Source organism: Myotis nattereri (genome assembly GCF_964212035.1).
Source record: "Myotis nattereri genome assembly, chromosome: 2".
In the NCBI taxonomy this organism is placed as follows: Eukaryota; Metazoa; Chordata; class Mammalia; order Chiroptera; family Vespertilionidae; genus Myotis; species Myotis nattereri.
Genome location: NC_138076.1, coordinates 39,333,903 through 39,361,839, shown reverse-complemented (window position 1 = coordinate 39,361,839; position 27,937 = coordinate 39,333,903). Strand labels below are relative to the sequence as shown.

Below are 27,937 nucleotides of genomic sequence, written 5' to 3'. Positions count from 1 at the left end.
CTTTTTAGTAACATTCTATTTTTGGTTGTTTCTTAACATGACTTTTATCTTTATAATGTTTGGGTTTTTTTTCTGGGTTCTACCAGCTTGATTTTCATTTCCTTCTGTTGTTGTATAATCTCTTCTTTGAACCTTTGTTTTTCTTCTTTGAGCTCACTTTTTAAAAGAGGGGTCACATTTCCTATGGTTGTCTTTGAGACTTTGTAGAATTATTTATCTGAACACTTCCTGTGTTTCTTTGAGTAGTTTTTGTGTTATATGCTCTTAGTTTACCATTTTCTCTTTATAAGAATATTTTTTTGCAATTAGTGTGCAAAGATCCAATATTGGTTATTCTGATTATTATTTATGTTGCATTAGGGCAGATGGTTGGGTGTAAGCATGGGTAACCTGCAGCTTTTCCTTGTTAAGCTTGTTACCTGAGTGCCCTCTCACTAAGTCCGTTATTTTCTTTGTCCTAGGTTTCATTTCCCATTTGCTTTTGGCATTGAAAAGATAGAGTGGCATGTTCTGTGTCAGAATAAGGAAATGCCACTTTACTTCTACTGCTTCAGTCACTTTTGGGTCAAAAATTAGGTGTGAACAATTATATGAGGCATAGTAACAAGAATTCTTCAGTTCATTTTGCTCCTACCTTTCTATGGTATTAAAATGTGGCTCAAAGAAACATTTCCTACCTCTAATATGGCTTTTACTTACATCTAGATTTCTCACATTGAATGACAGATTCAATAGAATAATTGCATCTGCTGTTTAAAATTATGTTTTTTTGAGAAATCTGTTTACTGCTTGAGGCCTGAGAAGGCATATGATGGCTTCCAGCATATTCTCTTTCCTCATTATAATTTGCATATATATTTCATAGTTTATGATTTGGAACTATAATAGCTTCCTTTCTTCAATTATATATTGAAGTTGCAAAATTATACCCATTACTTACTGAGTGTACAAGGAAATGTTTATTTCCTATCACATATAATCTTCTCATAAGCCCTCTACCTGTAGTAGGGGGCAGGGGGTAAAACTTGGCAATAAACAGGATCTTGGACTCTTGGTTTAAACAGTCTCAGGTGCCACAGTGCTTCAGGCCTCTTCCCCTTCCTCCAGCTTCCACTAAGCTGTGGCCTCTGGGTGCATGTAAAAGGGGCCTTTGGGAAGGTGGTCAGACTCCCCTCATAACTATGGAGGTAAAGACAGCTTAGACCCACACTGTCCTTACAAGGAGAACCTGGACTGGTGACTGCTGAGTCATGATTCATCCTCTTTGTCATTGAAGAGGCTTCTGCTACCCATAGTCCTGCTCACAGTCATGGAGTCCCCTGTGTAATACACAGTCTTTGTCCTGACTTGGACCTTCTCTAGTCATCCTACTAGGACAGGTAGGATGGGTTCCCACCATGATATCTGGCCTCTCCCTCTCTCCATGGTGCACTCTTGCTATGACACCAGACGCCACATTAGGAATGCCATGAAACCTAGTAATGGGCTTTACTAGAAGCCCAGAGCCTTTCCTACATTGTTCTCCAGAAGAAGTCCTCCAGCCTAGATGTTTTTAGAGTATGTACTTGTTACCTATCAGAATATTTTCACCCACCTCTCTATACTGCCCTGTCTGTTCCCAAGGTCCATGCAGAAGAGGAAAAAGGAAGGATTTTGAACTCCGATATCTTCCTCTTTCCTGCTGTCTTTCCTTCATGTAATACATGGGCACCTGAAAAGGGCCTCTTTTAATTTTCACATTTCTGTCTGGAAGGAACTTTCCTTGTGTCCTACTTGCCAAGTTAACATTTACATCTACCCATTCAATAGCAGAGGATGCAGGGAGAGAACTCAGTTTTTCAGGAAGGGAAGATATATCAAATGTAGTTCAAAGTACTATTTTCAGTTTTTAAAGAGGTAGATTTTTCCTCCCTGTTTTTCCATTTTTAGTCATATTTGATGTATGATTTATATAAAATTTACTCTTTTTAATTGATGGTTTGATTGAGTTTTGACAAAAATATATCGCTGTGTGATCACCACCAAAATCAAGATTTGAACACTTTCATCACCCCACGGTCTTCTCTCATAGCCCTTTTTAGTCAAAGTTATTCTCCTACCCTAACTCCTAGAAACCACTAATCTGTCACTTAGTGTCACATTAAAGGAATCATACAGCATATACTCCTTTTGTGTCAGGATATACTCTTTTGTGTCAGCTTTCTTTCACTTAGTGTAATGCCTTTGAGATGATTATTGCTAATTACTTTTTCATTGTATGGATATACTTTATTTGGTTACCCATTAATCAGTTTATTGGGCTTTTTTTTTTCCAGTTTGTGGCTAATGTAACATTCTGATATACATTCTGCTATCATAAATGAACCTCGATGCATTCACGAGTAGTTCTTTGTATGTACATATCTTTTCACTTTTCTGGAGTTTTCTGAAGTGGGTCTACTATTTTTCATTCTTCCAACAATAAATGAAAATTCTAATTGTCCCACATCTTTATCAGCTCTTAGCATTTTATCACTCTTTTTCTTTTAGCCATTCTGATGGCTATGTAGTACAATTTCATTACAGTTTTAATTTGCCTTTTCTTAATGATCAATCAGTGATGTGCTTGTCATTTATTTTTCTCCTTTGATGAAGTCTCTGACCAAATTTTTTGCCCATTAACAAAAATGTAGTTGTTTTTCTTACTGAGTTATAAGTGAGAGTTACTTGTGTATTTTGGATATAAGTCCTTTATCAGAAATGTATTCTGTACATATTTTCTCCCAATTTGTGGCTTGATTTTCCTTTTCTTATGTGTTTTTCAAACAGAAATTTATAATTTTGATAAAGTCCAATTCACCTACTTTTTCTTGTTAGATTTTTATTTTTTGTGTCCTAAGAAATCTTTGCCTGGTGCTAGGTCATTCATAAAGATTTTCTCTCATGTTTTCTTTCTGAAGTTTTAGGTTTTACACTTAATTTTAATAGTTTTGAATTTTTTTGATGGTGTGGGGTTTATTTTTTTTACTATAGATGTTCAATTTGTTGACAAACTATATTTCCACATTTACTAACTTGGCACTTTATGGGAAAATCAACTAGCCATTTATGTATGGGTTTCTGAACTCTGTTTTGTTCTATTAATAAATATGTCTATTCTTACACCAGTGTCTTGATTACTGTACTTTTGCTTGTTTTTCAAAATTCTTCAATATTCTATATATCAATTAGAATCAATTTATCAATATCTACTGAAAAAACAAAGCCTGCTAGATTTTAAAAATTGGGATTACACTGAATATAGATCAGTTTAGGAGATAACATTTAATAATACTAAAACTCTTCTAATTTATGAACATTTTATATGCATATATATCCATTTTTAGGTTGTCTTTATCACAAAAGTTCTGCTTTTAATTTTTGAAAGAATAGCATTCCCTCCTCTATTTTTTTGTTACTTACTTCTTAAATAGCTTTATTAAAATATAATTCACATGCCTTACCATTTGTCCATTAAATTGTACAATTGATTGGCTTGTAGTATATTCAAAGTTGTGTAACCCTCACCACAGTCCATTTTAGAACATTTTTATAATGCCCAATAAGGCCCATTACCCATAGTTGCCACCCTCAACCTCCCATCCATTTCCACCACTCTTCCCCATCCTTGCTCAAGGCAACTACTAATTTACTTTCTATGGATTTTCTCTTCTGGACATTTCATGTAAATGGAACTATATAACTGTGGTCCTCTGTGACTGGCTTCTTTCAGTATCATGTTTTCAGGTTCATTCATGTTGTAGCATGTATCAATATTTCATTTCATTTTATTGCCAAATAATATTCTCTTGTATGGATATAGCACATTTTGTTTGAACATTCATAAAAATGTTTTATTTCAGGTTGTATTAAATTTGTTTTTCCTCTAATATGTTTTCAGTAGATTAGTGTTTTTCCCCCCTCTGCTTCATATGCCCTAAAGATGGCAATTGCAGTTTCATTCTATTAACCCTTTGGATTTGAAATTAGTGTCAAATACAAATTTTTAATAATTATTCAAAATTCTTTTTTATGCATCTAGCTTCTTTTTTTGACAAATAAAACTTTGTAATTGATTATTGAGCTTTTTTTTAACCTTTTACATTTAGAAGCCATTTCAAAGCAAATATTTTCAGTTTTATAAGGTATTTTTAGCACTTACTGTTTCTAACCTGTCTGTTGAGACTTTCTTTTGGAAATCTTTCATTATAAGGAGATATTTAATTTGGGGAGAGGGGCTAAATAGGATCATTTAAAATGTATTAGTGCTGCTTTAATCAAAACTACAAGTCTTTCTACTTCTCAGATCTTTATCATGTGATTTAATAATAATAATGTATGAGATAGTATGATTATCTGACCTTATTTTTGAAACTTACTTAAGGGTAGGGTAGTAAAGCCATTAGAGACAGGGGAAGGGAGAAAATATTTAGGAACTACCATGACCAGTATATTGGTAGAGACTTTCATATGTTAACTTACTTAATTTTTATAGTTAGACAGATATTTTTACTATATTATAGTTTGGAAACTAAAGCTCAGGCTGGTTATACTCCAGCTTTAGTAAACAACTCTAACTTAGTAAAACATCTATCAAGTGAGACTCAATGTACAGCAGAGTGATTAGACACTCACATACTTTACAAAGTGGTCCCCCCATATTTCAAGTACCCACCTAGCACCATACATAGTTATTAATACAAAATAATATTGAATATGAACTGTAATTCAAGAATAAAATTAAAAAATATATCAAGTGAGACTCAGGCCAGTCTAATTCCAAAGCCATTATTTTCTTTGTGTATTTTTTGTTTGTTTGTTTCTCCTCCCCACCCCCAGTTACTAAATGATACTGTATATACAGGGAGACCACTAAATCTGAAAACACAAGTGAGTAGATAATACAGGAGTGGGCAAAAGTAGGTTTACAGTTGTGAGTACATGAAAGTTTATTCTTGTATTATTATTTAATAACTACTAGAGGCCCGGTGCACGAAATCCCTAGGCCTTGTCAGCAAACAGGGCCTATCAGGGCCATCTCGCCCAGTCCCAATCGGGGCTGGGCCAGTTGGGGCCTGCTGGCTGCCAGCCAGGGCTTGCCGGATGGGGAGAGGGACTGCGGGAGGTTTGCTGGCTCGGGGGAGGAACTGGGGGAGGTTGGCTGGCCGTGGGAGGTTGGCTATGGGAGCGCACTGAGCATCTGTCCCCTGGTGGTCAGTTCGCATCATAGCAACTGGTTGACCAGTCGTTCCGGTCATTCAGTAATGGTCGCTTAGGCTTTTATATAGATTGTGTGTTTTTTCCATATGAACAACTGTAAACCTATTTTTGCCCACCCCATATATGTCCTATTGATATTTCATTACACAGCCAGTAGCATATCTTTGATCTATACTTTATGACCACATTACAGAGAAAATATACATAAATAAGTACTTATTCAAACAAATACAGTATAAAGTCTGTATTTTCTTTAATCAGTGTCTTTCAAGAGAATTAAGTGAGTGTGGGAATTTTTAGGGATCATATATCTTGGCTCTGCTAAAGGTTTATTTTGAAACTTCAACAAACTTAAATATCTCTTTGTTAGGTAGTTTACTGTAGACTTAAAATAATAGTATTATGTTTATTAAAAATCTCATTTTTAGCTCATTAAAGAGTTAGGGAATGAATGAGTAAAAAGAAAGAAATAACTAATAGTACTTTTATTTTTAAATTAGCTTTTATTTATTTTTTCAGTTGCTTTTATGTTATTTATTTGAAAGTTAAAATTTTTCTCTTAAAAATATCTGTTTTAAAAAGTCATAGTTTTTTTTTATCTTCATGACTGATAAGTTGACGATCAGCAAAAATATGACAGAACTTGCAAAGTTCAAATGGACTTTTAATTCTCAGTACCAAATAATTTTACCTCATTAAAGCTTCTGTTTAATTAAGATAACAATACATAGTCCTTCATTAAAACTAGCACAGAAAAGTTTTTTCTTGGTCCTTAGAGAGGATATTATATTCAGGCCTGTTGTGTGGGTTGCAAAATGTCACTGGAATTTATATGCATTACTTGTCTAATTGCAGTAAATGTAGCATGTCCGGATAGGTTTAGAGTTAGAAGGCTGTTTGTTACTTACTGGAAATTACTTGAAACCTCAGTACCCACAGGCAGCTGTGCTCAGGCCCTTCACCTCTCCCCAGAGATGGCTGAGAAGACGCTGTTGGACCCTGTCTTTCATGGTGGGAGCAGTAAACATGACAGGTTGTTTGGGAGCCATCTGTTTAAAATGGCTGCTGCTTTGCATGTAGCAATGAACTTGAGATCAGTTTTCTGTCTTTCTTCCTGGTAACAGTCTTATTTGGTGTCACAACAGGTGGAAGTTGATGGGTCGAAACTAAATGTGACCAGCACGTGGAACCTGGCTTCCCCCTTATTATCTGTCAACGTTGATGGCACGCAGAGGACGATACAGGTAAGTGTTGGGAGGGTTTACCTAGAGGACTGCATTAAGTCAGAGGTCCTTCTCAGGGTCTGTGTGGTTCATACTCACAGACATGCTAGGGGAAAGCTGCATTTTATTACCGTGTACATTGGATGGTTGGAAACGGTTTTTCTTATTTTAGAGAATCTTTAGTTAATTCTTATTCAGAGAAAACATTGTTTTCCTTTTTCAGGCAACTCAGGAAGGGTAGTGTATTATATTTTGTTATAGATAACGCATTCTGCATGCTTTTCTAAAACTATTAGATTAGTAGTTTTCCTTGCCATTGTGGATTTTCAGTTGTAAAAGATGACTGATTTTATTACCTTCCTTTTCTGTGTAATTGAAATGTGTAGTATCAGATCATCAGAAATATGAGCTATTCATTTTGGCTTGCCATAGCATGTTGATACCTTTTAAAAATTGAGTAATCTTCATTTGTTAACCTTTCTTTTACCCCCAATATAAAATTTATTGCATTGAGGAGATGCCTTGAAAACCAGGGTTGATTAAATGTTCTTTGTATTCTGTGACCTCCATTTTAAAGTAGGAAGCTGTGAAAGAGATTCTGCCAAAATTCCTCCAGCTCACCTCATAGTTGAGGTTTAAGGTTCCAAGAAAAAACAAAACCAAACACAATAGAACGTGTGGCTGTCACATGCAACTAAAAATCATAGGCCCTCCATAGCATTAAAGTCTCACTCTTTTTTTATGAAAGTGTTTTGACATATTCTTAACTTGATTTTACACAGGAAATAGATCTTTAAAACCTAAAGAAATCAAGAGAATCACAGATAGAGACTGCTCTTCACCAGGCTCATATGTCCCTCTATCTCTATTAGAGACTAGACTGTGCAGCAGAGGATTCCAGAACCCCTGCTAAATGGTTGATGACTAAACTAATTTCCAAGCCCGGTTCAACCTGTATGTTTCTAAGGAACAGTAAATTCTCAGTAATGAGCCCCATATTTAAAATTTGGTTTTATGACTTGTCCCAGTATATTTTTCTCTCATATTTTCTTTCATATTCTAAGTATGATGTTAAATGTTTTGAGCCCTTGAAAAAAAATCACTGTATAGTTTCGTATCACTTAGATGTAGTTAGTGTGTCTTCTGAATGCATGGTTTTGTTATGCTTGTTTATGTTCCGTAGAACATTCTCTGCACTGAAGGTGCTGTGGCTCAGGCATCCATGTGATTTGGCCGGGGGACATAGTCTGACCTCTCTGTAGTGAGTAGAGAGACACACAAAGTTCTCTTGTCCAGATCTTTGTATCATGATATTTTCAGCATCCTTCTCAATGACTATGTGGATATGTGTCTTAATGTCACTTCTACAAGTAGAGCTCCCAGCTAAATTAACACTGGATAAATATTTACAATAATCCCCAGAAGTATTTTTTTGGACCATAGGAATATGGTTCAGTAAATTCATTTTTATTCTTTAAGATTTTGTTTAAGAAAAAAGTTAATGTGAAATAAATGACACTTCAAGGCAGACTCCTTGATTCTTTGGAGAGGTCATTGCTTCCAATTCAGCGCTCTCCATTGGAAGGAAATCACCTGGGGAAGTGAATGCTATACTGGAAAAAAAAAAAAGTCATTTACCTAAAAAATAAAGTAAGGATAATTGTTCCTTATCAGAACAGGTAAATTTTATATACTTTGTGTGGGCATTAGTGTTGACTCTTTTTATCTCCCCAAAATAATAAGGCCCCTATGAAATTACTGTTATCATCAGAATAATAACACACAGTGCCTACTGTGTATCAGGTTCAGTTCTAAGCACAGTACTATATGAACTCTTTTCATCATCACAGAAATTGCATGAAGTAGGTACTATTATTTGTACTTTTTTGTTAAGTGAAGTAACTGAGGCTCAGAGGAAGTCAAGTGACTTGTTCAAGGACCCACAGGTAATGAGGGTAGAGCCAGGATTTCAATCCAAGCAGTCTTACTGAGGACCTGTGCTGTTACACATCACCCGGTGCTGAGGCTAGCTAAGTAACTGCCCTGTGATTACAAAGCAGGATGAAGCTGAGCAGAAGTTTGAATCCTGGTAGTGTGACCCCAGACTCTGTGCTCCTAGCCAATATGCCAAGAGTACTTTCCAATTTTCCGATAGAGTTCTTGAAATGATAATTTACCTTTCATTCATGCTTTAAGCCAATGATGCTCAAACTTTAGTGTGCTTCAAAACCAACTAGAAGATTTGTGAAAACTTAAACGATTAGACTGACCCACAGAGTTATTCTGATTTAGTAGGTCTGGCCTAGGTGTGCATTTCTAATCATTTCCTAGGGAGTTTTGACCCTGCTGATTCAGGGTCCACAATTTGAGAACCACCACTTTAAAACTTTGCAATCAGAGAATCAGCTGACAAATGATGAGCAAAAGTGCGGTGAGCAGGAGGCCAAGTCATTTGAAGCCTTGTTAGTTACAGAGTGTCCACTCTGTTTATCCTTAGCCAGTGGGACTCATGGCAGAATGATGGGCCTTGGGACCCCACCCATGCACAAATTTCGTGCACCAGGCCTTTAGTAAATTTATAAGAACCAGAGGAGAAAGAACTGGTGGCTTCAAAATGTTTTTTATTTCTCTTCCACCTGCCCTTAAGCATAGGCAGATCTTCAAGGTTCATTCCTAACTCCATTTTTCCTCTATGCTGACCTCCTGGGCCCAGTACCTCTAAGCAGTTTAGCTACAAAACTACTACTACAGTGTGTTTGGATTTCTCTTGTACTTGTTGATGGTAAATTCGGAGAACAATAGGATGGATATTACCACAGGTATTTCAAGTGATTTTACAGTAAGAACTGCGGGGGGTTTTTTCCCTGGATTTTTGCACATACATTTAAACTTTTTATTATTAAATGCTTTATCTACACAAAGCAATATGTATTAATCTTGTAAAAGCTAAAGACTAATGCAATGAACCTGTTTTCCTACCATCTAGATTAAAAAAGGAGCCCTAGCTGGTTTAGCTCAGTGGATAGAGTGTCAGCCTGCAGACTGTAGGGTCCCGGGTTCGATTCTGGTCAAGGGCACAATGTAGTGATGATGATATTAATAATAATATATGTGCTGGTGTTTTTCCTCATTTTGTAGTTGGGGACACTGAGAATTGTAGGGGATAAATTGCTTGCCCATGGCATTCTGTGATAAATGAAAAAGCCAGAATTTGAACCCAGAAATCTGTGCCCTTAACAATTGCGCTTCATATCCTAGGGAGCCTTGGTATCTGGACTTACCTAAGTTTTTCCTGACTGGTGGATTTAAATGGCATCTCTTTGTGGTTTTAACATGTATTTCCCTGACTGTTAAAGACAGTGAGCGTTTAAAATATGTTTATTGACAGACCTATTTTGTCTTCTGCAAGATGCCTGTTCATGGTTTTTGCTCATTTTTAAATATTGAATTGTTTGTCTTTGATTCATAAAAGTTCTTTATATTGTGTGAATTGTGATCCTTTGTTATTTATATGTGTTTCAAAAAACTTTCCCAGTTTGTAGTTTGTGTTTTTACCTTTTTAAATTACCCAAGTGAAGTTTTAAATCACAGATTTAATATCAGAATTTTCACTCTTTTCCTTTATGGTTTGTGTATTGGATTAAAAACCCTCTTCTACTCCCAAGCTCTTAAAGATGTTGCCTATATTTTCTTATAAATCTTGTAAATTGTGTTTTTTTTCCACATCTAAATCCTTAATCTCCCTGGGATTGATTTTGTTTATGCTATAAGATCCAGTTTTACTTTTTAAAATGGATAACCAGTTGTGCCAGCACTACTTAGTCATATTTTTCTACCTTTCCAACCCCAACATTCTTTAAAAGGCTATTGTTTTCTATGAAGTGTTTCTCATTTAAATATAAGCAAAATGCTGATTTTCCCCTTAATATGAAACTCTGCTTTCACAAATTCTTTGCCAATCACTCTCTTTCATTTTTCGTTTATCTTTAGGGAATCCTTAGCTACTTAAAAAGTTTGTGTTTTGCAGAACAAGGGTATCAGATGATAGTTGAGATACAATAAAGCATGTTCATGAAATGGGAGGTGGATTGGGACGCATGCAGGTAGGGAAGTAATGTGAGCTAATTAGCATGGGAAATAGATTGGAGGAGCCCAGTTATGAATGAAAGGTTAGAGTCTGTGCTTTTCAATTATCAGTGGAGATACCATTGAAACTTTGTGCAGAGTAAAGTAATGATAAACAAGTACCTTCTATCCCTTACCCACCCTAGCCCCTGGCAACCACCATTCTACTTCTGTCTCTATGAACCTGACTACTCTAGGAACCTCATATAAGTGAAACCATGTAGTATTTGTCCCTTTCTGACTGGCTTATTTCTCGTAGCATAATGTCTTTAAGGATTATCCATTTGCAGCACCTATCAGAACTTTCTTCCTTTTTAAGGCTGCATAATATTCCATTGCATGTATATACCATAATTATTTTATCCATTTATCTGCCAATGGACATTTGGGTTGTTTCAACTTTTTGGCTATTGTGAATAATACTGTTATGAACATGGATGTACAAATATGAGTCCCTAGTTTTCTTCTGGGTATATACCCAGAAGTGGAATTGCCAGTTCATATGGTAATTCTAGTTTAATTTTTTAAAGAACCACCATACTGTTTTCCATAGCAGCTGCACCATTTTACATTCCCACCAGCAATGCACAAGAATTTCAGTTTCTCCACATTTTCACCAGCACTTGTAATTTTCTGGTTGTTGTTGTTTTTTATAATAGCTATTTTAATGGGCGTGGAGTGGTATCTGATTCTGGAATGGGATTTATTTAGTTATTGAAAAAGCATTCAGAGTACTTCCCAATATTTGCCCTTCCCCATCTGTTTATAGAGTAGCCAATTCATTGCATAAATGGAACTTCTTAGTACAAATAGAAGCAACTTTCTTATAATTGTTCTTTCAAACCCATTGTCTCAACTTATTTTTTTCCTCCCCTGTATAATATTATGCAAAATTCTCAGTGTGTAAAGTTGCTACCAGGTCATAAGCAACCAATAGTCTGTTTGGGAGCAAGTGTGTTTAAAAGTCTAGTTCATTATAATGTCAAAACTGGTAAAGCTTCTAGACCAGTGATGGCGAACCTTTTGAGCTCGGCATGTCAGCATTTTGAAAAACCCTAACTTAACTCTGGTGCCGTGTCACATATAGAAATTTTTTGGTATTTGCAACCATAGTAAAACACTTATATTTTTGATATTTATTTTATATATTTAAGTGCCATTTAACAAAGAAAAATCGACCAAAAAAATGAGTTTGCGTGTCACCTCTGACACGCGTGTCATAGGTTTGCCATCACTGTTGTAGACTAAGAAGTTTTTATAGGAAAAATGAGAGTTGCTTTCTTCTTTCTTTCTTTACATCCTCTCCCCTGTCTTACCTCTATCTGGGGTCACTCCAAAGTTGCAGTATGGGGTAAAGATGAGAGGTGCACAGCAGGAAGAACTGTGTTGACCCTGGGAGATGTAATGTTATTCATTTTTGGGGGGCTTGACAAATGTCCCAAGCTGGCTAGGGGACACTTATGTAGATTTGGGGGAATGCCTCACCTGCAGAACCCTAATGCCTGCTCTGTCTTTTCCCGCTGCCCCAGCATCCTGCTTTTTATCCTTCCAGGTGTTCCTGTTAGGCAGGGTCTGTCATTGTGCCCCAGCCTGGGTCTCTTCTGCAGGACCAACATGTGAGCCATTGAAGTAGTTATAGGTTCTTGCCTCACCAAATCTACTCTTCTTGTTCTGTCACCAAAAGGATTGCTTATCTTCTCTGTGTGTCCCTCAAAATCCAGGCGATACCTGGAAAGCCACGTGATTCTCACGAAACCCCTCTCACATAGCTTAAAGTGTTCATCCATGAATTCTTAGCTTAAGAATTCAACTCCTCCCTCCCTCCCTCCCTCCCTTTCTTTCTTCCTTTCTTTTTATTGAATTTATTGGGGTGACATTGGTTAATAAAATTATATCGATTTCAGGTGTACAATTCTGCAGTACATTATCTGTATGTCGTTTTGTACTAAGGGTATGTTCACCACCCCAAATCAAGTCTCCTTCCATCACCATTTAACCCCTCTTTACCTTCTTCTACCTCCCACCTCCTTTCCCTGTGGTAATCACCATATTGTCTGTGTTTGAGTTTGTGTGTGTGTGTGTTTATTTGTTTGTTTTTGCTTAATCCCTTCACCTTTTTCACCCAGCCCTGCAACACCTCTCCCCTCTGACAGCTGCCAGTCTGTTCTCTATCTATGAGTCTGTTTCTATTTTGTTTGTTAGTTTATTTTTCATTAGATTCCACATATGAGTGAAACTTATTTTTCTTTGATTGGATTATCTCCCTTTTGAAATTCTTGCATAATCTCTTCAGGTGAAAGATGGGTGATTCCTGGTTTTACAGTTTCTTAGTATGTTTTACCAGGGAGCCTAGTCTAGCATCATTCTTAAGAATAAGTAAACATTTCGTTTTATTGCTGAATTCTTGTGACTTCATAAGTAGTAACACTTATTATCTTTATCTGATTAGATAATGGAATACTTGGGGAATACCTTTGCTTTAGGAATTTGCTGTCTATTCATTCAATCAGATCCCATTGTCTACTTATTTTCCTATTTTTTTATTATTAAATTTTATATTACCCATTAATTTCTTTAAAAAAAATTGTATTTGGGCATGTACCATCATTTGGATAATTAATTTTATAGGTTACTAACTCATTTTAATTGTTTTAAACCACCTATTTAAGTTTTGATTTGACCTTGAATTCTCACTGCCTGGTAGAGTTCTTGGCACATGTAGAGACTCCATAACTGTGGATGACAGGATGAATGGGTAGTCATCCTGTATTTTGTAATTTCACAAATAAATCTGTGTTATCCATACCTTAATTTTAAGATTTAGATTTCATTTCTTCTAAGTCTTCACCGAATTAAGCCAGATTCATAAGATGGCCTTCTTGGCCATTTTATCAGTTCTTTCTAATTCCTGATCTTTCAACATTTGCATATACTCTACTAGATAACGTGGCTGTTTGATCTCTGCAGATGCAGAATCACTGTAGTTTCTGTGACAGCAAAGAAAAACAAGAGGTCTCCCAAGGATCTGCCCACTGAAGGATCTTATCAAAGTATGTTCCTTTCCAGTTGAGTTAATGTCTTTCCTTCTTGCCTTCATTAGGTTATAGGTGTAAAGAAAGGCCCACCTCAGGCTATTTCTGATTTCTCTTACTCAGAGGCTCGTGCACACACTGTTCATACTCCCTCTCACCCAGGGTCACTAATCATTGTTAGTGACTTCAAGTATAGAGGCAGTGAAGCATCTATTTGAAAGGAGGGTCATATATTTTGAAATAAAGTAATCCTATGTAATAAAAGCCTGATATGCTAAGTGTCCAGTCGTCCCGTCGGCCATTCAACCAATCAAAGCGTAATATGCAAATGATATGCTAAGGCCGCTTAACTGCTTGCTATAATGTGCTCTGACCACCAGGGGGCAGACAGTTGACCAGTGGCTATGGCATGCATGCACTCACCATCAGGGGGCAGACACACCGATCAGTAGGTTAGCTTGCTGCTGGGTCCAGCCAATCAGGACTGAGTGAGATGGGCTGGACATGCCCTGGAGCCCTCCTGCAGTCCCTCTCTGGCTGGCCAACCTCCTGTGTCCCTCCCTGGCCCCGACTGTGCACTGGTGGGATCCCTCTGCCTGGCCTGCACCCTCTCGCAATCTGGGACCCCTCGGGGGATGTCGGAGAGCTGGTTTCGGCCCAATACCACAGGCCAGGCTGAGGGACCCCACTGGTGCACAAATTCGTGCACTGGGGCTCTAGTCTATAATAATCCTATCTAATAAAAGACATAAAGGGTAATTGACCATACCTTCGCTATGCCTCCCATTGGCTAATCAGCAAGATATGCAAATTAACCGCCAACCAAGATGGTGGCCGGCAGCCATGCAGCTGAAGTGAGCAGGAGGCTTGCTTGCTCCATTGATGAAGGAAGCCAAGGTTCCCCACCTGCTGCGGCCCTGCTCTGAGCTCTGAAAGCAACTAAGTTTCAATTATAGAAGCTAAGCAAACCCCAGATACCTGCTTTCAGCCGGCCGTGGCCACGGAGCTGGAGCGAGCAGGATGGCAACAAAGTTTCAATTACAGAAGGTAAATAAATCCCAGAATAAAAAAAAAAAAGAAAAAGAAAAAAAGGAGAGGCTGGGAGCTTCAGTCGCCGGCCAGGCTGAAAACAGCCCTCAGCCCCTCACCCAGACTGGCCAGGCACCCCAGTGGGGACCCCCACTCTAAAGGGGGTGTGGCCAGCCTGAAAACAGCCATTAGCCCCTCATCCAGGCTGACCAGGCACCCCAGTGGGGACCCCCCACCCTGAAGGGGGTGTGACCAGCTCCAAACAGCCATCAGCCCCTCACCCAGGCTGGCCAGGCACCCAAGCGGGACTCCCACCCTGATCCGGGACACCCTTCAGGGCAAACCAGCCGGCCCCCACCCATGCACCAGGCCTCTATCCTATATAGTAAAAGGGTAATATGCAAACTGACCCTAACAGCAGAAAGACTGGGAATGACTGGTCACTATGACACACACTGACCACCAGGGGGCAGACGCCCAATGCAGGAGCTGCCCTCTGGTGGTCAGTGTGCTCCCACATGGGGGAGCTCTGCTCAGCCACAAGCCAGGCTGACGGCTGCCAGTACAGCGGTGGTGGTGGGAGCCTCTCCTGCCTCCTCAGCAGTGCTAAGGATGTCCGACTGCAGCTTAGGTCTGCTCCCTGCTGGCAAGTGGACATCTCCCGAGGGCTGCCAGGCTGCCAGAGGGATGTCTGATTGCCAGCTTAGGCCCAATTCCCCGGGGAGCAGGCCTAAGCCAGCAGGTGGTCATCCCCGAGGGGTCCCAGACTGCGAGAGGGCACAGGCTGGGCTGAGGCCCCCCCCCCCCCCAGTGCACAAATTTTTGTGCACCGGGCCTCTAGTAAAAATATAATATGCTAATTAGACCAGACAGCCAAATGACCTTCTGGACGTCATTCCAGATGTCCTTCCGGATGAAGCCACGTGGCAGGGGCTGAGGCAGAGGTGGTTAGGGGTGATCAGGGAGGCAGTTGAGCAGTTAGGGGCAATCAGGCAGGCAGGCAATCAGTTGGGGTGATCAGGCAGGTCAGGTGAGTTTTTAGGGGCCATCAGGCAGGCAGGCAGGTGACCGGTTAGGACCCAGCGATCCTGGATTACAAGAGGGTCCAGGCCGAGCTGAGGGACACCTTCCCCCTGTGCACGAATTTTGTGAACCAGGGCTCTAGTTGATAATAAAGAACTGGGGATAGAAACATTGAAACATCTTAAAGATACTTAGCTCCTCTTCAGAATTTTTATAACTTTTTGTCTAGTTCTTTATCTAATAATTAAAACAAGTTTTCCTCAAATATCATCATTCAAATAAAATAAAATGATAGGATTTCACATTCTTTTTTACCCATTACAATCACTTTTTAATCATTTTCGTTACAAATGTAGAGTCCATTAGTAATTATGCTTATTAGATAGATCTTAATGGGATAGGCTGAGAAATAAAAATAATCTGTCATTCTTTTGTGGAAAAATATATTCTGATTTCCAAATTAGCAATTTAAAAAGTTGTGGAATAAAATAGCATTTCTAATAGAAATCTAATATGAGCCAAATATGCAATTTTTAAGTTTCTTAGTAGCCAATTTAAGAAAGTAAGAACAGCCCTGGCTGGTTTCTCAGTGGTTAGAGCATCAACCCATGGACCAAAGGGTTGAGGGTTCAATTTGGGGCAAGGAGGCAACCAGTCGATGTGTTTCTCTCATGTAGATATAACCCTCTCCCTCTCCCTCTCCTTCTCCCTCTCTCCTCCCCCACTCCCTCTCACCTCCCCCTCCTCCCTTCCTTCCACTCTAAAAATCAATGGAAAAATAATATCCTTGGGTGAGGATTAAAAAAAAAGTAAGAACAAGTGAAATTAATTTTACTAATCCATTTTATTTAACTCAACTTATTGATGAAACAGTATAAAAATGATTACTGTGATACCAGAATTGACACATGTGCCTGACATGTATACAACAGTAACTTACATAATGGAACAATTAAAGGTAAAATGTAGTCCTACCAAAAAATGAAGTTGTGTTTCACAGAAAAATGTATTACACTGCTTCTGTATTTAAATTAACTAAAATTAAATAAAATAGAAAATCTAGTTTAGTAATAGTTTCACACAACAAATCTTTTTTATTTCCTTCTCAACATTTTAATTATATTATACAGGCAGGAAATCATTCTATTTTTTAAAACTAGAACTAATTTTTGTTAAGCTTCTAAATGAAAATTTTGAAAGGTTGTCAACTAGATGAGAAATTCTAAGGGGGTTTTTTAGTGCTCCCACATGTGTTAATTACAGTTTTGGTTTTTATCTTTTAAAATTAGAAGTAGATGAGTTACACTTATTTTTTAACAGAAGAGGGATTTTCTGTGTTCTGTACATGTTGAACTCGCTGTTTTCTTCATACACCCTAGCACCTTCTTAGTGTGGAGTATGCTGAATGAATAGAACTTTTTTTTTAATTACTGTGACTATTCCTGTGAAGTATTTTTTTTTTTTTTTTACACTTGAAAGAGGCTCTTCAATTTTACTTTGAATAACTCAAATAGTTTTCATTTCTTACAACGTAATTTGTCTGCTTGGGTTTAATATATTGCTTCTTGTTAGCATTTTACACACTAGATTTTCACTTTGCACAGTCATGTTGTTTGAACATTTGCAAGCAGAGCCGACTAACTGCTATTGGCCTGTTTCTTTGTGTGGAATGATTTCTTCCATCCACCTGCTCACAGCAGGTTGTCCACAGGCCTGAAGAGTAGCTAACTACTTTTGAAAATATCTTGAGATCCTGCTAAGGTCTAACAATTTCTGCATTTGTGTGCTGTGAAGCTATTCATGGTGTACCTTTGAAGCCTGTTTTCTTTTTATTTCTCATATTCCTGTTTAAATATTTTCAAGAGAAGATAATTTTATTATAAATAACAGTACAAAGCTGATTACAGCACGATTGCATTCTACACTGAATAGGTCATTGATATTCAACTAAGTGGAACTAATTTTCTATGTTCAAGCAGACAAATTTGGAATAGTGTCCCAGGAACCTCATGTTATTTACTACAGAATACCAGATTAAATGGGTTACTTGTGAATTGGTTGCAGTGTTATATAGATTTTATAACATGATAACTTAAAATGTTCAGTAGACCCATAAGGAATATTATGTAAGAACATGAATATGATAGAAGAGATGTTACTGTGCTTGCAGACTGCATAACTATCTGTTATATATTTGCAAATGCTTGTCCACACAGAATTTGAATAAAGTTTTAAAATTTAATCATAATTTCTGTGTTTGAAGAAAATGAATTGATTTTCACATCCCTTGAAAGAAAAAGTGAAATTAAAAATAAGCTATTTCCTTTTTTTTTCAGCTTTTAAAATAACTCCCACAATCTCTGAGAACTAGTTTTAATCCCAGTAAATATGTATAGAAGTTAAAATAAGTATTTTAATTAGAATATTAAAGTAGCTTATGCTTTTGATTTGAAAGTAATCATCTTATGCTTTTAGTTCCAAAAGAAATGTTTTCCATGTTTTTTAGATACTTCTCCCTACCTCCACCCCTTTAGAATTAGCTGTTATTTTGTGCTATATGGATGTGATTACTCTGAAGACATCAATGCAATATGAAACCCATCCATTTAGGATGTATAGGATACATAAATATATAACTTAGAATAAGTAGGGGTTGGTATTTTTTCTAAAGAAGTAGGAAATGAAAGAGTAATTATTAACCATCTTTTCATGTTCCTGAAAACATCAATTACAGTTACACATCTTAGAAACAAGCCCACCAGCAGAACAGAAATAACTCCTTTCACTAGGCTTCAAAAACTTTCATCACAATTTAACAGCTGGGATGTAAGTACAACTATAATTTAAAATTTAATTTTGATGCAAATCTACCTGCTTTTGTAATATAGTCCTAGCAGTTTTCTTGTCTCTGGTGGCATTTCTTTTATGATTTGGCATTGCTTTTAAATTTTTAATATAATAGGAAAATGTCTTTCTGAATCCCTCCCCACCCCACACATCTATCTGTTAACTAGAGAATGATCTTTAGTAGCTGCCAGAAGAAGAGAATTTTGAATAGTGTAAACACTGATTGTAGTAAACACGGAAAATAATACCAGCAGCTGCACTGGAGACCGATAAGACAAATCCCACAGTAATGGCCTTTAAAACGTATTATCAGGTTGGAAATCAGTGAGGGGAAAAAGAAAACTATTACTATTTCTTCCTCTGACTGTTCAGTGAGATTACTCTTTAAAAGGTGAAATTGCCTCTGATTTTATTATCTTAGGGAGAATTTTTAGAACATTTGATTTTTGTGTGTGAATGCTTTTGCTTTTTTTTTTTTCAGTGAGTGATTTTGCTAATTTTATATGAATTGATTTAACATTTGTTAAATTATATGAATAATTTAACAAATGTTAAAATTATTATCTTAAAGTCTTCTAAAAAATTATTTTCTTTAAAGAAAAGAGGCAGTATATTTTGTAGCTGTTGGAGCAGACTATCAAAATAAGAAAAGAAGGAAATGTTTATCTAGCTATGAAGTGCCACTTAAAATAGAAAAAGGGGTAAAATATTTGGAGGAAATATTTTAGTAAGGATGAAATATATTTCATGAAAATAAAAGCCTTAATTTTTACATTATTTTACTTTTTGCTATTAGCTTATCAAATGGTCCGTTCATATTTGTCTTGGTGTGCTTCAGATTTATTGTAGGCATTTGAGTATTTTGTTCTTGGTGGATCCAAAACCTAATTGTCTTAATCCTAGACTACGGAAAAAGTGTATGTTCCTGTTTCCTATATAACAGCACATTCCAGTTTTGAGTGAAATTTTGCTTTCCTATTTTCTATTACATCAATCCTGTTGCTGAGATATGTTAGGTTTTGGGATCTCTCCTTCTCTCCCTCTCTCCCTCTCTCCCTCACCCCTTTTCTCCCTCTCTCCCTGGTCAAGTATATAGATTCCAGTAGTGTGGTGTGTGGGGGGCAGAGAAGCTGATAGCTATTATGTATATAATTGTAGCCTGCTTTAAACTGAATTTAAGGGCAACTTATTTGGTACTTATATCTATGGTTTGCATATTCATTGATAAAATTTAATTGTGTTTTTAATGTTAAAATATAAGTTTTAAAACCTATTATTTTATGTATTATAAAATTTTATTTGCCTGGGTATCAGTCTAATCCTGTAGGGTAAGGAAAAGGAACTATTTATATTTTTAGTGTCCCTTACATAGAAAGTAATGTCAAGTATAACCTATACAGTATTCCAGATCAGAAATTTTTAACCTTTTTAATCTCATGGCACACATAATTACTAAAATTCTGCGGCACACCAAAAAATATATTTTTTCCCTTTGATTTTAGAGAGAGAGGAGGGGGAGAGAGAAACATCAGTTGGTTGCCTCCCCCACATGCCCTGACTGGGGATCCAACCCACAACCTGGGTATGTGCCTTGACTGATAATCAAACCCGCTACCTTTTAGTGTATGGACAATGCTCCAACCAACCAAGCTACACCAGCCAAACAAAAAAAAGTAGGTAAAATTTGGTTCATTCACACCAGACAGCTATTGTTGTGTTGTCTGTTGTCAATTTTTTTTGTCAATCTAGGGAAAAGAGGTCAGTGCCCTGACTAATTCCATGTCTTAAAAATTCTTGTGACATGGCAGTTCGAAATCGCTGCTCTTGATTCTGGAGATACAACAGTGACCAAGACTTATGTGGGGACAGGGGGGTGTAGATACCAAACATTTAAATACATAAAAAAAGGTAATATGAGTATTGAGAAGGTTGATGAAGACTATAAAATAGGATAATTCCTAGAAAATGACTAGAGGAGATAGGGTGGGTAGGAAGTCCTATCTGAATATTGATTTGAGACCTATAAGGAGAAGAAGGAAGCTATGCAAAAATCTAGGGGACGGGGAGAGTCCCACGTAGAAGGAATGGCAAGTGCAAAAGCCCTGGGACAGGAAAATACTTGGTTTGTGTGCAGGTCAGAAGGAAGGCCAATGTCTTGAGTATAGTTAGGGGAGTGGAAAAAGATAGGCAGGGACCAGGTGACATAGCATCTTGGTAGGCCAAAGAATTTTGTGTGTTTTTATTCCAGTTCCTATGTGAAGCTTTTGAAGAGTTTGAATAGAAGAATAATATGATGTGATTTAAAATTACTGCTGTGAGGAGGATGAATCACAGGGGATGAGTGGTGGAGACAGAGAAATTGTTTATGTGACCATTGCAGTCTTCCAGGGAGAAGTCCAGCTCACTGTCTGTTGTTGTAAGGCTCAAAAGTTGAGTGGTTATTACCTTTTCAGTGGTTGGAAAAAGTTAAAAGAAAAATAATGTTTTATGACACATGAAAAGCATATGAGATTCAAATTTCAGTCTGTAAATACAGATTTACCAGAACATGGCCACGTCCATTCGTGTTTATCTTGTCTATGGCTGCTTTTGCAATTTTTGTTGGAAATAGAACCTTACTGCCCAGCAGTTCAGTGGCATAGCAGTGGGAAAGTATATTATGATATTTTTTCTGTGCTCAGGACCAACATTGAAATTTTTCTGTTGGTCCCTCAACCACCACAGTTCCAGCAGCATCTTTTAAACCTCAATGCAAAAGCAGGGGAAATGTCCATATTTAAAAATCCATTTAACTGTTCCTAACCTTTCATTGGAAGTGATTAAACTGCACCATAATGTTATGCTAAAGGCAAATATCAAGAGAAGAATTTAACAAAATTCTGTAAATGCCTTTCCAAGTGCCAAATAGGTTCAAGTGAAATCACATGCCTGTGGATCGATGTTGGTATTTGGCAGTAATGTCTGTGGAAAAAGACATTTTCAAAGATGAAATATGTAAAATCTCATTAAAAGTGACATTGAAGTATTACAGAAAAATTGTGCTTAGTTATATTTTGAATGTTACCAAAAATTGTGAAAATTTGTTTTCTCTCTTGTTATCTAAGTAGCTACATAATATCCTCAATTTTGCCGTTGGGCTTAAAAAGCCTAAAATGTTTAGTATATGGCTCTTTGCAGAGAGTTTTCCAACCCTTCACTTAGATGAAGGTGGTAGCAGTGGGGATGGTAAAAGTGAACTGATTTGACATATTTAGGCGAGAAGGCACAGAAGATTGACAGTTGGATTAGATACTGGTTGTAAAGAAAGTTAAAGAATTAAGGGTGAACAACAGAATGAATGAATAGTAATATTTACGGAGATGGGAAACCTCAGGGAGGTGCAGCTTGGGAAGACAAATCAAGAATTCTGTGTGGACCTTGTAGATTTAATATGTGCATTAGCTATCCAGGTATTGATGTTCAGTTAACAGTTAACTGAGTCTTTAACTCAAAGGACCGATGGTAGTTGGAAACAAATGTGATACACATAAGCTAGGTTTTTTCTTCTAAAAACCATAGATCTGCCACGTACAAAAGGATAAAATTGGACACATCGTACACTATATATAAAAATGAACTCAAAGTGGATTAAAGGTCTAAATATAAGATCTAAAACTATAAAACTCATGCCCTAACCGGTTTGGCTCAGTGGATAGAGCGTCGGCCTGCGGACCCAAGGGTCCCAGGTTCGATTCCAGTCAAGGGCATGTACCTTGGTTGCAGGCACATCCCCAGTAGGGAGTGTGCAGGAGGCAGCTGATCGATGCTTCTCTCTCATTGATGTTTCTAACTCTCTATCCCTCTCCCTTCCTCTCTGTAAAAAAATCAATAAAATATAAAATAAATAAATGAATAACCTATAAAACTCCTAGAAGAGAATGTAAGCAGAAAGCTTCTTGACATTGACTTAAGAATGATTCTTTGGATCAAAGTCATAGGCAACAAAAACAAATAGAGACAGATGGGATGACAACAAACTTAAAAAGTTTGTGCATCGAAGGATATAATTAACAGTGAAAAGGCATCCTATTGAATGGGAGAAAATATTACAAATTATATATCTGATAAGGAGTTAATATCCAGAATATATAAGGAATTCCTAAACTTAACAAAAACAAAACAACAACAACAAAAACATAACCTAATTAAAAAATGGCCAAAGGACTTGAATGGGCATTTCTCCAGTGATCTTGTACAAATGGACAACAAGCATGTAAGTAGATGCTTAGCATGCTAATCATCTGAGAAGTGCAAGTCAAAACTACAATGAGATACCACCTCACACCCATTAGGATGGCTACTAACAAGTGTTTGTGAGAACACAGAGAAATTAGAACCTTTGTACAACTGGTATGGAAAACAGTATGGGGGTGGTCCTCAAAGAAGTTGTGCAGCCATATGATCCAGTAATCCCATTTCTAGGTATACACTGAGTGGCCAGATTATTATGACCACCTGACGTTTGTAGGCAAATTAGCTATAATTTTGCGCTGAAGTTGCTAGAGGGTCAGACCATTATAAATAGGGAAGCAGGTTGTTTACCACGACAGTAGAAGTGATTTTTTTCTGACAGGGAAAGACAAATACTGTATGAACCCACTTATATAAGGTATCTAAAGTCATCCAATTCACAGAAACACAAAGTATAATGGTAGTTGCCAGAATCCTTGATTCAGTGTGGGCTTGTTTCTCGAGTTTTGGTCTGACAAAATGTTTCACATGGAATATTGCAAAGAATTCCTATTGTATCTGTTAATTAGGCACCAAGGTAATGTCCACTTCTTGAAATTTTGTCAGATGCTTCCTCCAAAGATGTCTCATAAAAGGAAGCACCAGATCTGGCTTTTGCTTGAGCAGGTCCAAGCAGCCTGAGGATAGCTTCCCTTTCCTGGACAACCTTATCTAATGCGCCCTGGAATCCACTACTTTTTCTAACCACTCCACTTGGCATCGGCGATCTTTGCCACTTGGCCTCCTGCTCTAGAGCTGGAAGCATGGTTTTGTTTTTGTTTTTATAATAGGACATACCGAAGTTTATGTACATATTCATTGCTTTTGTTCTTAAGTGCCAACAAGTTTATGAAGCTCCAATTTTCACTTTTTTCCCCTCTAATTCTTGGGTCATCAAAAATTTATTCTAGTACTTTTCTTGACAAAGTGGTATAAAATAATTTGCTCTCGTGAAAAGATGTGATATTTGGTATATTCTTAGGCAACAAACTAAGAGAAAACCTGCAACCTGTGCTAGCTGGGGCCAGAGTTATTGACAGCCCAGAAGTCTTTGGGGCGACTGAGAGTCTTCTGCAAAGAATGCCCAAAATGCACCAATATATTTCCTGTCTCTATAGATTTGCCTATTCTGGACATTTCATGTCAACTGGAATCATATCATATGTGGTCCTTTGTGTCTGGCTTCTGTTGTAGCATGTACCAGCACTTCACTCCTTTTTATGGCCAAATAATATTCCATTGCTGTTTTGTTTATCAGTCTCTGGACACGAGTTATTCGGCTATTAGGAATAATGCTGCTATGAGCATGAGTTATTTAGCTATTAGGAATAATGCTGTTATGAGCATTCAGGTACACATTTTTGTGAGTTCATTTTATACCTCTTTTTCTCCCCCTAGTGTCTTTCACGAGAAGCAGGTGGAAACATGAGCATTCAATTTCTCGGCACAGTAGTAAGTATGAAAGAATTATTACATTGTGTATTCTCCTGATCTTCAGAGGGGAAAAATGTGTTCAATTAGTTTTAGCCCATGTATTTGAACTTGGCTTCATCATGATTTTATTTTGCTATTAAATGAGATGTCTTTGTATAAGAAATGGGTTCTTTAATGTGTTAGAGAAATTTCCATGATAGACTACTTTTAGCAATTTCTTATTAAAGAGAAAATAGTTTTTTAAAAATATTTCAGTTTGTTAAGTATTTCAAGTGCTTTATTTTTCTACTGGGTATTTTCATCATAAAAAGAAGAACACTTATTATATAAAGATGCTTTAGAAAATAGTGACATTGGTGGGATTTTTTGCTTACTTTTCCATCTGCCTTTCTACATTAGGCCATTTCAGGTCCACTTTTCTAATGAGATTGAACCATAGTATTTGTATCTTAATTTTTTTCACTTGTGATCCTATTAATAATTTTTCATATTGCTATAAAATATCAGCATTGTTTTACTAGTAATGAAGCTGTAGTTAACATTCTGATAAGTAGATGTGACATATTTTATTTTCCATGAATCCCATTGCTTAGTATTTTAGTTACCCCTCATTTTTGCTATTATGATTGGTGTTCTAATGCACAACTTCATGTGTTTGCTTTTTTTGACATTTTGAATTATTTTCAAATATTTATAAAATATTTTCAAAAATGTATAAGATACATTTTTTTCTAAATTGACTCAAAACCATGAATAATTTTATGGGTTAGTGATTTCATATCTCTTCTAAAAGGCACCCATCATATTTATAATATCACTTTGCACTCTCACTAGTATTAGTTATAATTTTCAAAAGCATTTAACTCTATCAGGTGAAAAGAATTTACTTTATAGTTATTACTTTTTACTTTAACTTCATATGTTAGTAGTATTAGATATAATTTTCAAAATAATTTTATTGTTAAAAAAGGTACCCTATTATAATTAGCATATCTCTGTTTATGGCTGTTGTATTTTAATATTTCTCCATGTATTCATTTACTAGGTATCATTTATAACCTTTAAAATGTCTGTTCATGTGCTTTGGGTACTTTGTTCAGGTTCTAAATTCACTTTGGAGTGTTTCCATTAGCTCTGTGAGTTTATTGAGGACATCAGAGGAGAGGCCTGTGGCTTGGATTAAAAAAAAAAGTAGTGATTTTGCAGCCATGGAAGTAGGAAGGATGTTAGTAATAACGTGAATTTATAGTTTTTATATGTGTAGAGGTGTAGTGAAGTTTATGTATAACAGTATATGTATATATACTTGCTCTATGTAATGTAAATTTGAAGTCTTGCACCTAAGATTTGTGGTTTCTTGTTTTTCTTATTAAGAAAGTAATGCATACTTTTTCATCTTTCATATATTGTTTATATATTATTTTTTTCCTTTTAATTGAATTTAATGGGGTGACACTAGTTAACAAAATTATACAGGTTTCAGGTGCACAATTCTACAACAGATCATCTATACACTGTATTGTGTGTTCACTGCCCCAAGGCAAGTCTCTGTCCATCACCATTTACCCCTACTATACCCTTCTCCACCTCCCTCCTAGAGGTATTTGTTATTAACAATAGATATATTCTTCCAGAAATATAGTTACACATTTTTAAATACAACAATAAATTGTGTATGCCCTTCCAGGTCATTACATAAAGATCTATGTCATTCTTTTGAATGGTTACCTAGAATTACATTATGTGGCAGTTTTCCTGTTCCCAGCTAAGTGCCCATGCGGAGCTATCTCTGCTACTTGATCTCCCTCATTGGATTCTAGTAGGTTACTACTCCAAGTTCATGTATTGAAAACTAAGTTCTTGCTCCGTACAGCCTGCAAAATAACAGTTTCTCCTGCAATATTTTTCTCTCAGAAAATGTCCACTTGAGGTAAAACCTTGCATTTGTCTTGATTTGTGTTTTTCTTCCACTGCCTTCATCATATCTTATGTGAATTACTGCAGCAGCCAAAGCCTTCCCTCCGTAACCACCGGTCAGTCTGTTATTACTACAGCGTTAATGTGATCCTTCTAGCGTTAATGTGATCCTTCTAAAATACGAAGCAAGTCAGTTGGCCTTGCTGCTGTCCTTCAGGCCTGCTGGGCACGTGCCTCAGGGTCTCCTCATTTGCCTTTCCTCTGCCAGGACTATCTGCCCCTGATATCTGCATAGAGGTTCCCTCCCTTTCTTCAGGCCTGCTGGGCACATGCCTCAGGGTCTCCTCATTTGCCTTTTCTCTGCCAGGACTATCTGCCCCTGATATCTGCATAGAGGTTCCCTCCCTTTCTTCAGGCCTGCTGGGCACGTGCCTCAGGGTCTCCTCATTTGCCTTTTCTCTGCCAGGACTATCTGCCCCCTGATATCTGCATAGAGGTTCCCTCCCTTTCTTCAGGCCTGCTGGGCACATGCCTCAGGGTCTCCTCATTTGCCTTTTCTCTGCCAGGACTATCTGCCCCCTGATATCTGCATAGAGGTTCCCTCCCTTTCTTCAGGCCTGCTGGGCACATGCCTCAGGGTCTCCTCATTTGCCTTTTCTCTGCCAGGACTATCTGCCCCCTGATATCTGCATAGAGGTTCCCTCCCTTTCTTCAGGCCTGCTGGGCACGTGCCTCAGGGTCTCCTCATTTGCCTTTTCTCTGCCAGGACTATCTGCCCCCTGATATCTGCATAGAGGTTCCCTCCCTTTCTTCAAGCCTGCTGGGCGCATGCCTCAGGGTCTCCCCATTTGCCTTTTCTCTGCCAGGACTATCTGCCCCCTGATATCTGCATAGAGGTTCCCTCCCTTTCTTCAGGCCTGCTGGGCACATGCCTCAGGGTCTCCCCATTTGCCTTTTCTCTGCCAGGACTATCTGCCCCCTGATATCTGCATAGAGGTTCCCTCCCTTTCTTCAAGCCTGCTGGGCGCATGCCTCAGGGTCTCCCCATTTGCCTTTTCTCTGCCAGGACTATCTGCCCCCTGATATCTGCATAGAGGTTCCCTCCCTTTCTTCAAGCCTTTACACATGAGCCACCTCTTCCTAGTGACACTCTTTAAACTTATGACCACTCTTTCCCACATTTTATTTCTCCTTTCCTCCACTTTATTCTTTTTTAGCATTATGACTATTTGACATATTTTACTTTTAAAAACTTATTTATTATCTGTCTCCCCCACTTGGATGAAATAAGCTCCATGAGCATAGGGCTTTTTGTCTGTTTTATTAATCACTCTATACCTAATGCTCAGAACAGGGCTTTAGTGTATAGCAAGCATTCAGCACATACTCGTATTTGTCAAATGAATAAATGAAACTGACAAGCATGGGGCCAAAATATTGGATGTGAGAAGGAAATGTGAAGGAAGCAAATATAGAAACAAATGAAGAAAAAGAAAAAAGTAGGGGAGGTTTGGGACCTTAGAGATTAATCCTCTTCCTCAGATAAGGAAACTATGCATCAGAAAAGGTCCTTGTGGGGGTTTGATGTGGAAAAAAGGGAAAAAAAGTAACTTGTTTGACTTAAGGTTGCACATCTATAGTGGGTGGTGGTAGAGCAAAGAAGGGTACTTACATTTCTCAGCTCTCAGATCAGTGCTCATCCCATCAGCAGATGTGTTTTACCTTTATTCCTTTTATGCACTTCAGGCACCAAAAACAAAAAATACACACACACACACACACACACACACACACACACTG

General features: G+C 37.5%; 1 protein-coding gene across 1 annotated transcript in view; it reads left to right on the top strand.

The window, feature by feature from the left end:
* The window catches only part of PCCA (propionyl-CoA carboxylase subunit alpha), a 382,136-nt gene that overhangs the window by 295,500 nt on the left and 58,699 nt on the right, over positions 1 to 27,937 (top strand). Inside the window, exons 20-21 of the mRNA XM_081082496.1 lie at positions 6,384 to 6,482; positions 24,185 to 24,238. Coding sequence (XP_080938622.1) covers positions 6,384 to 6,482; positions 24,185 to 24,238 — 153 coding nt within the window. The remainder of the gene's footprint in view (positions 1 to 6,383; positions 6,483 to 24,184; positions 24,239 to 27,937) is intronic.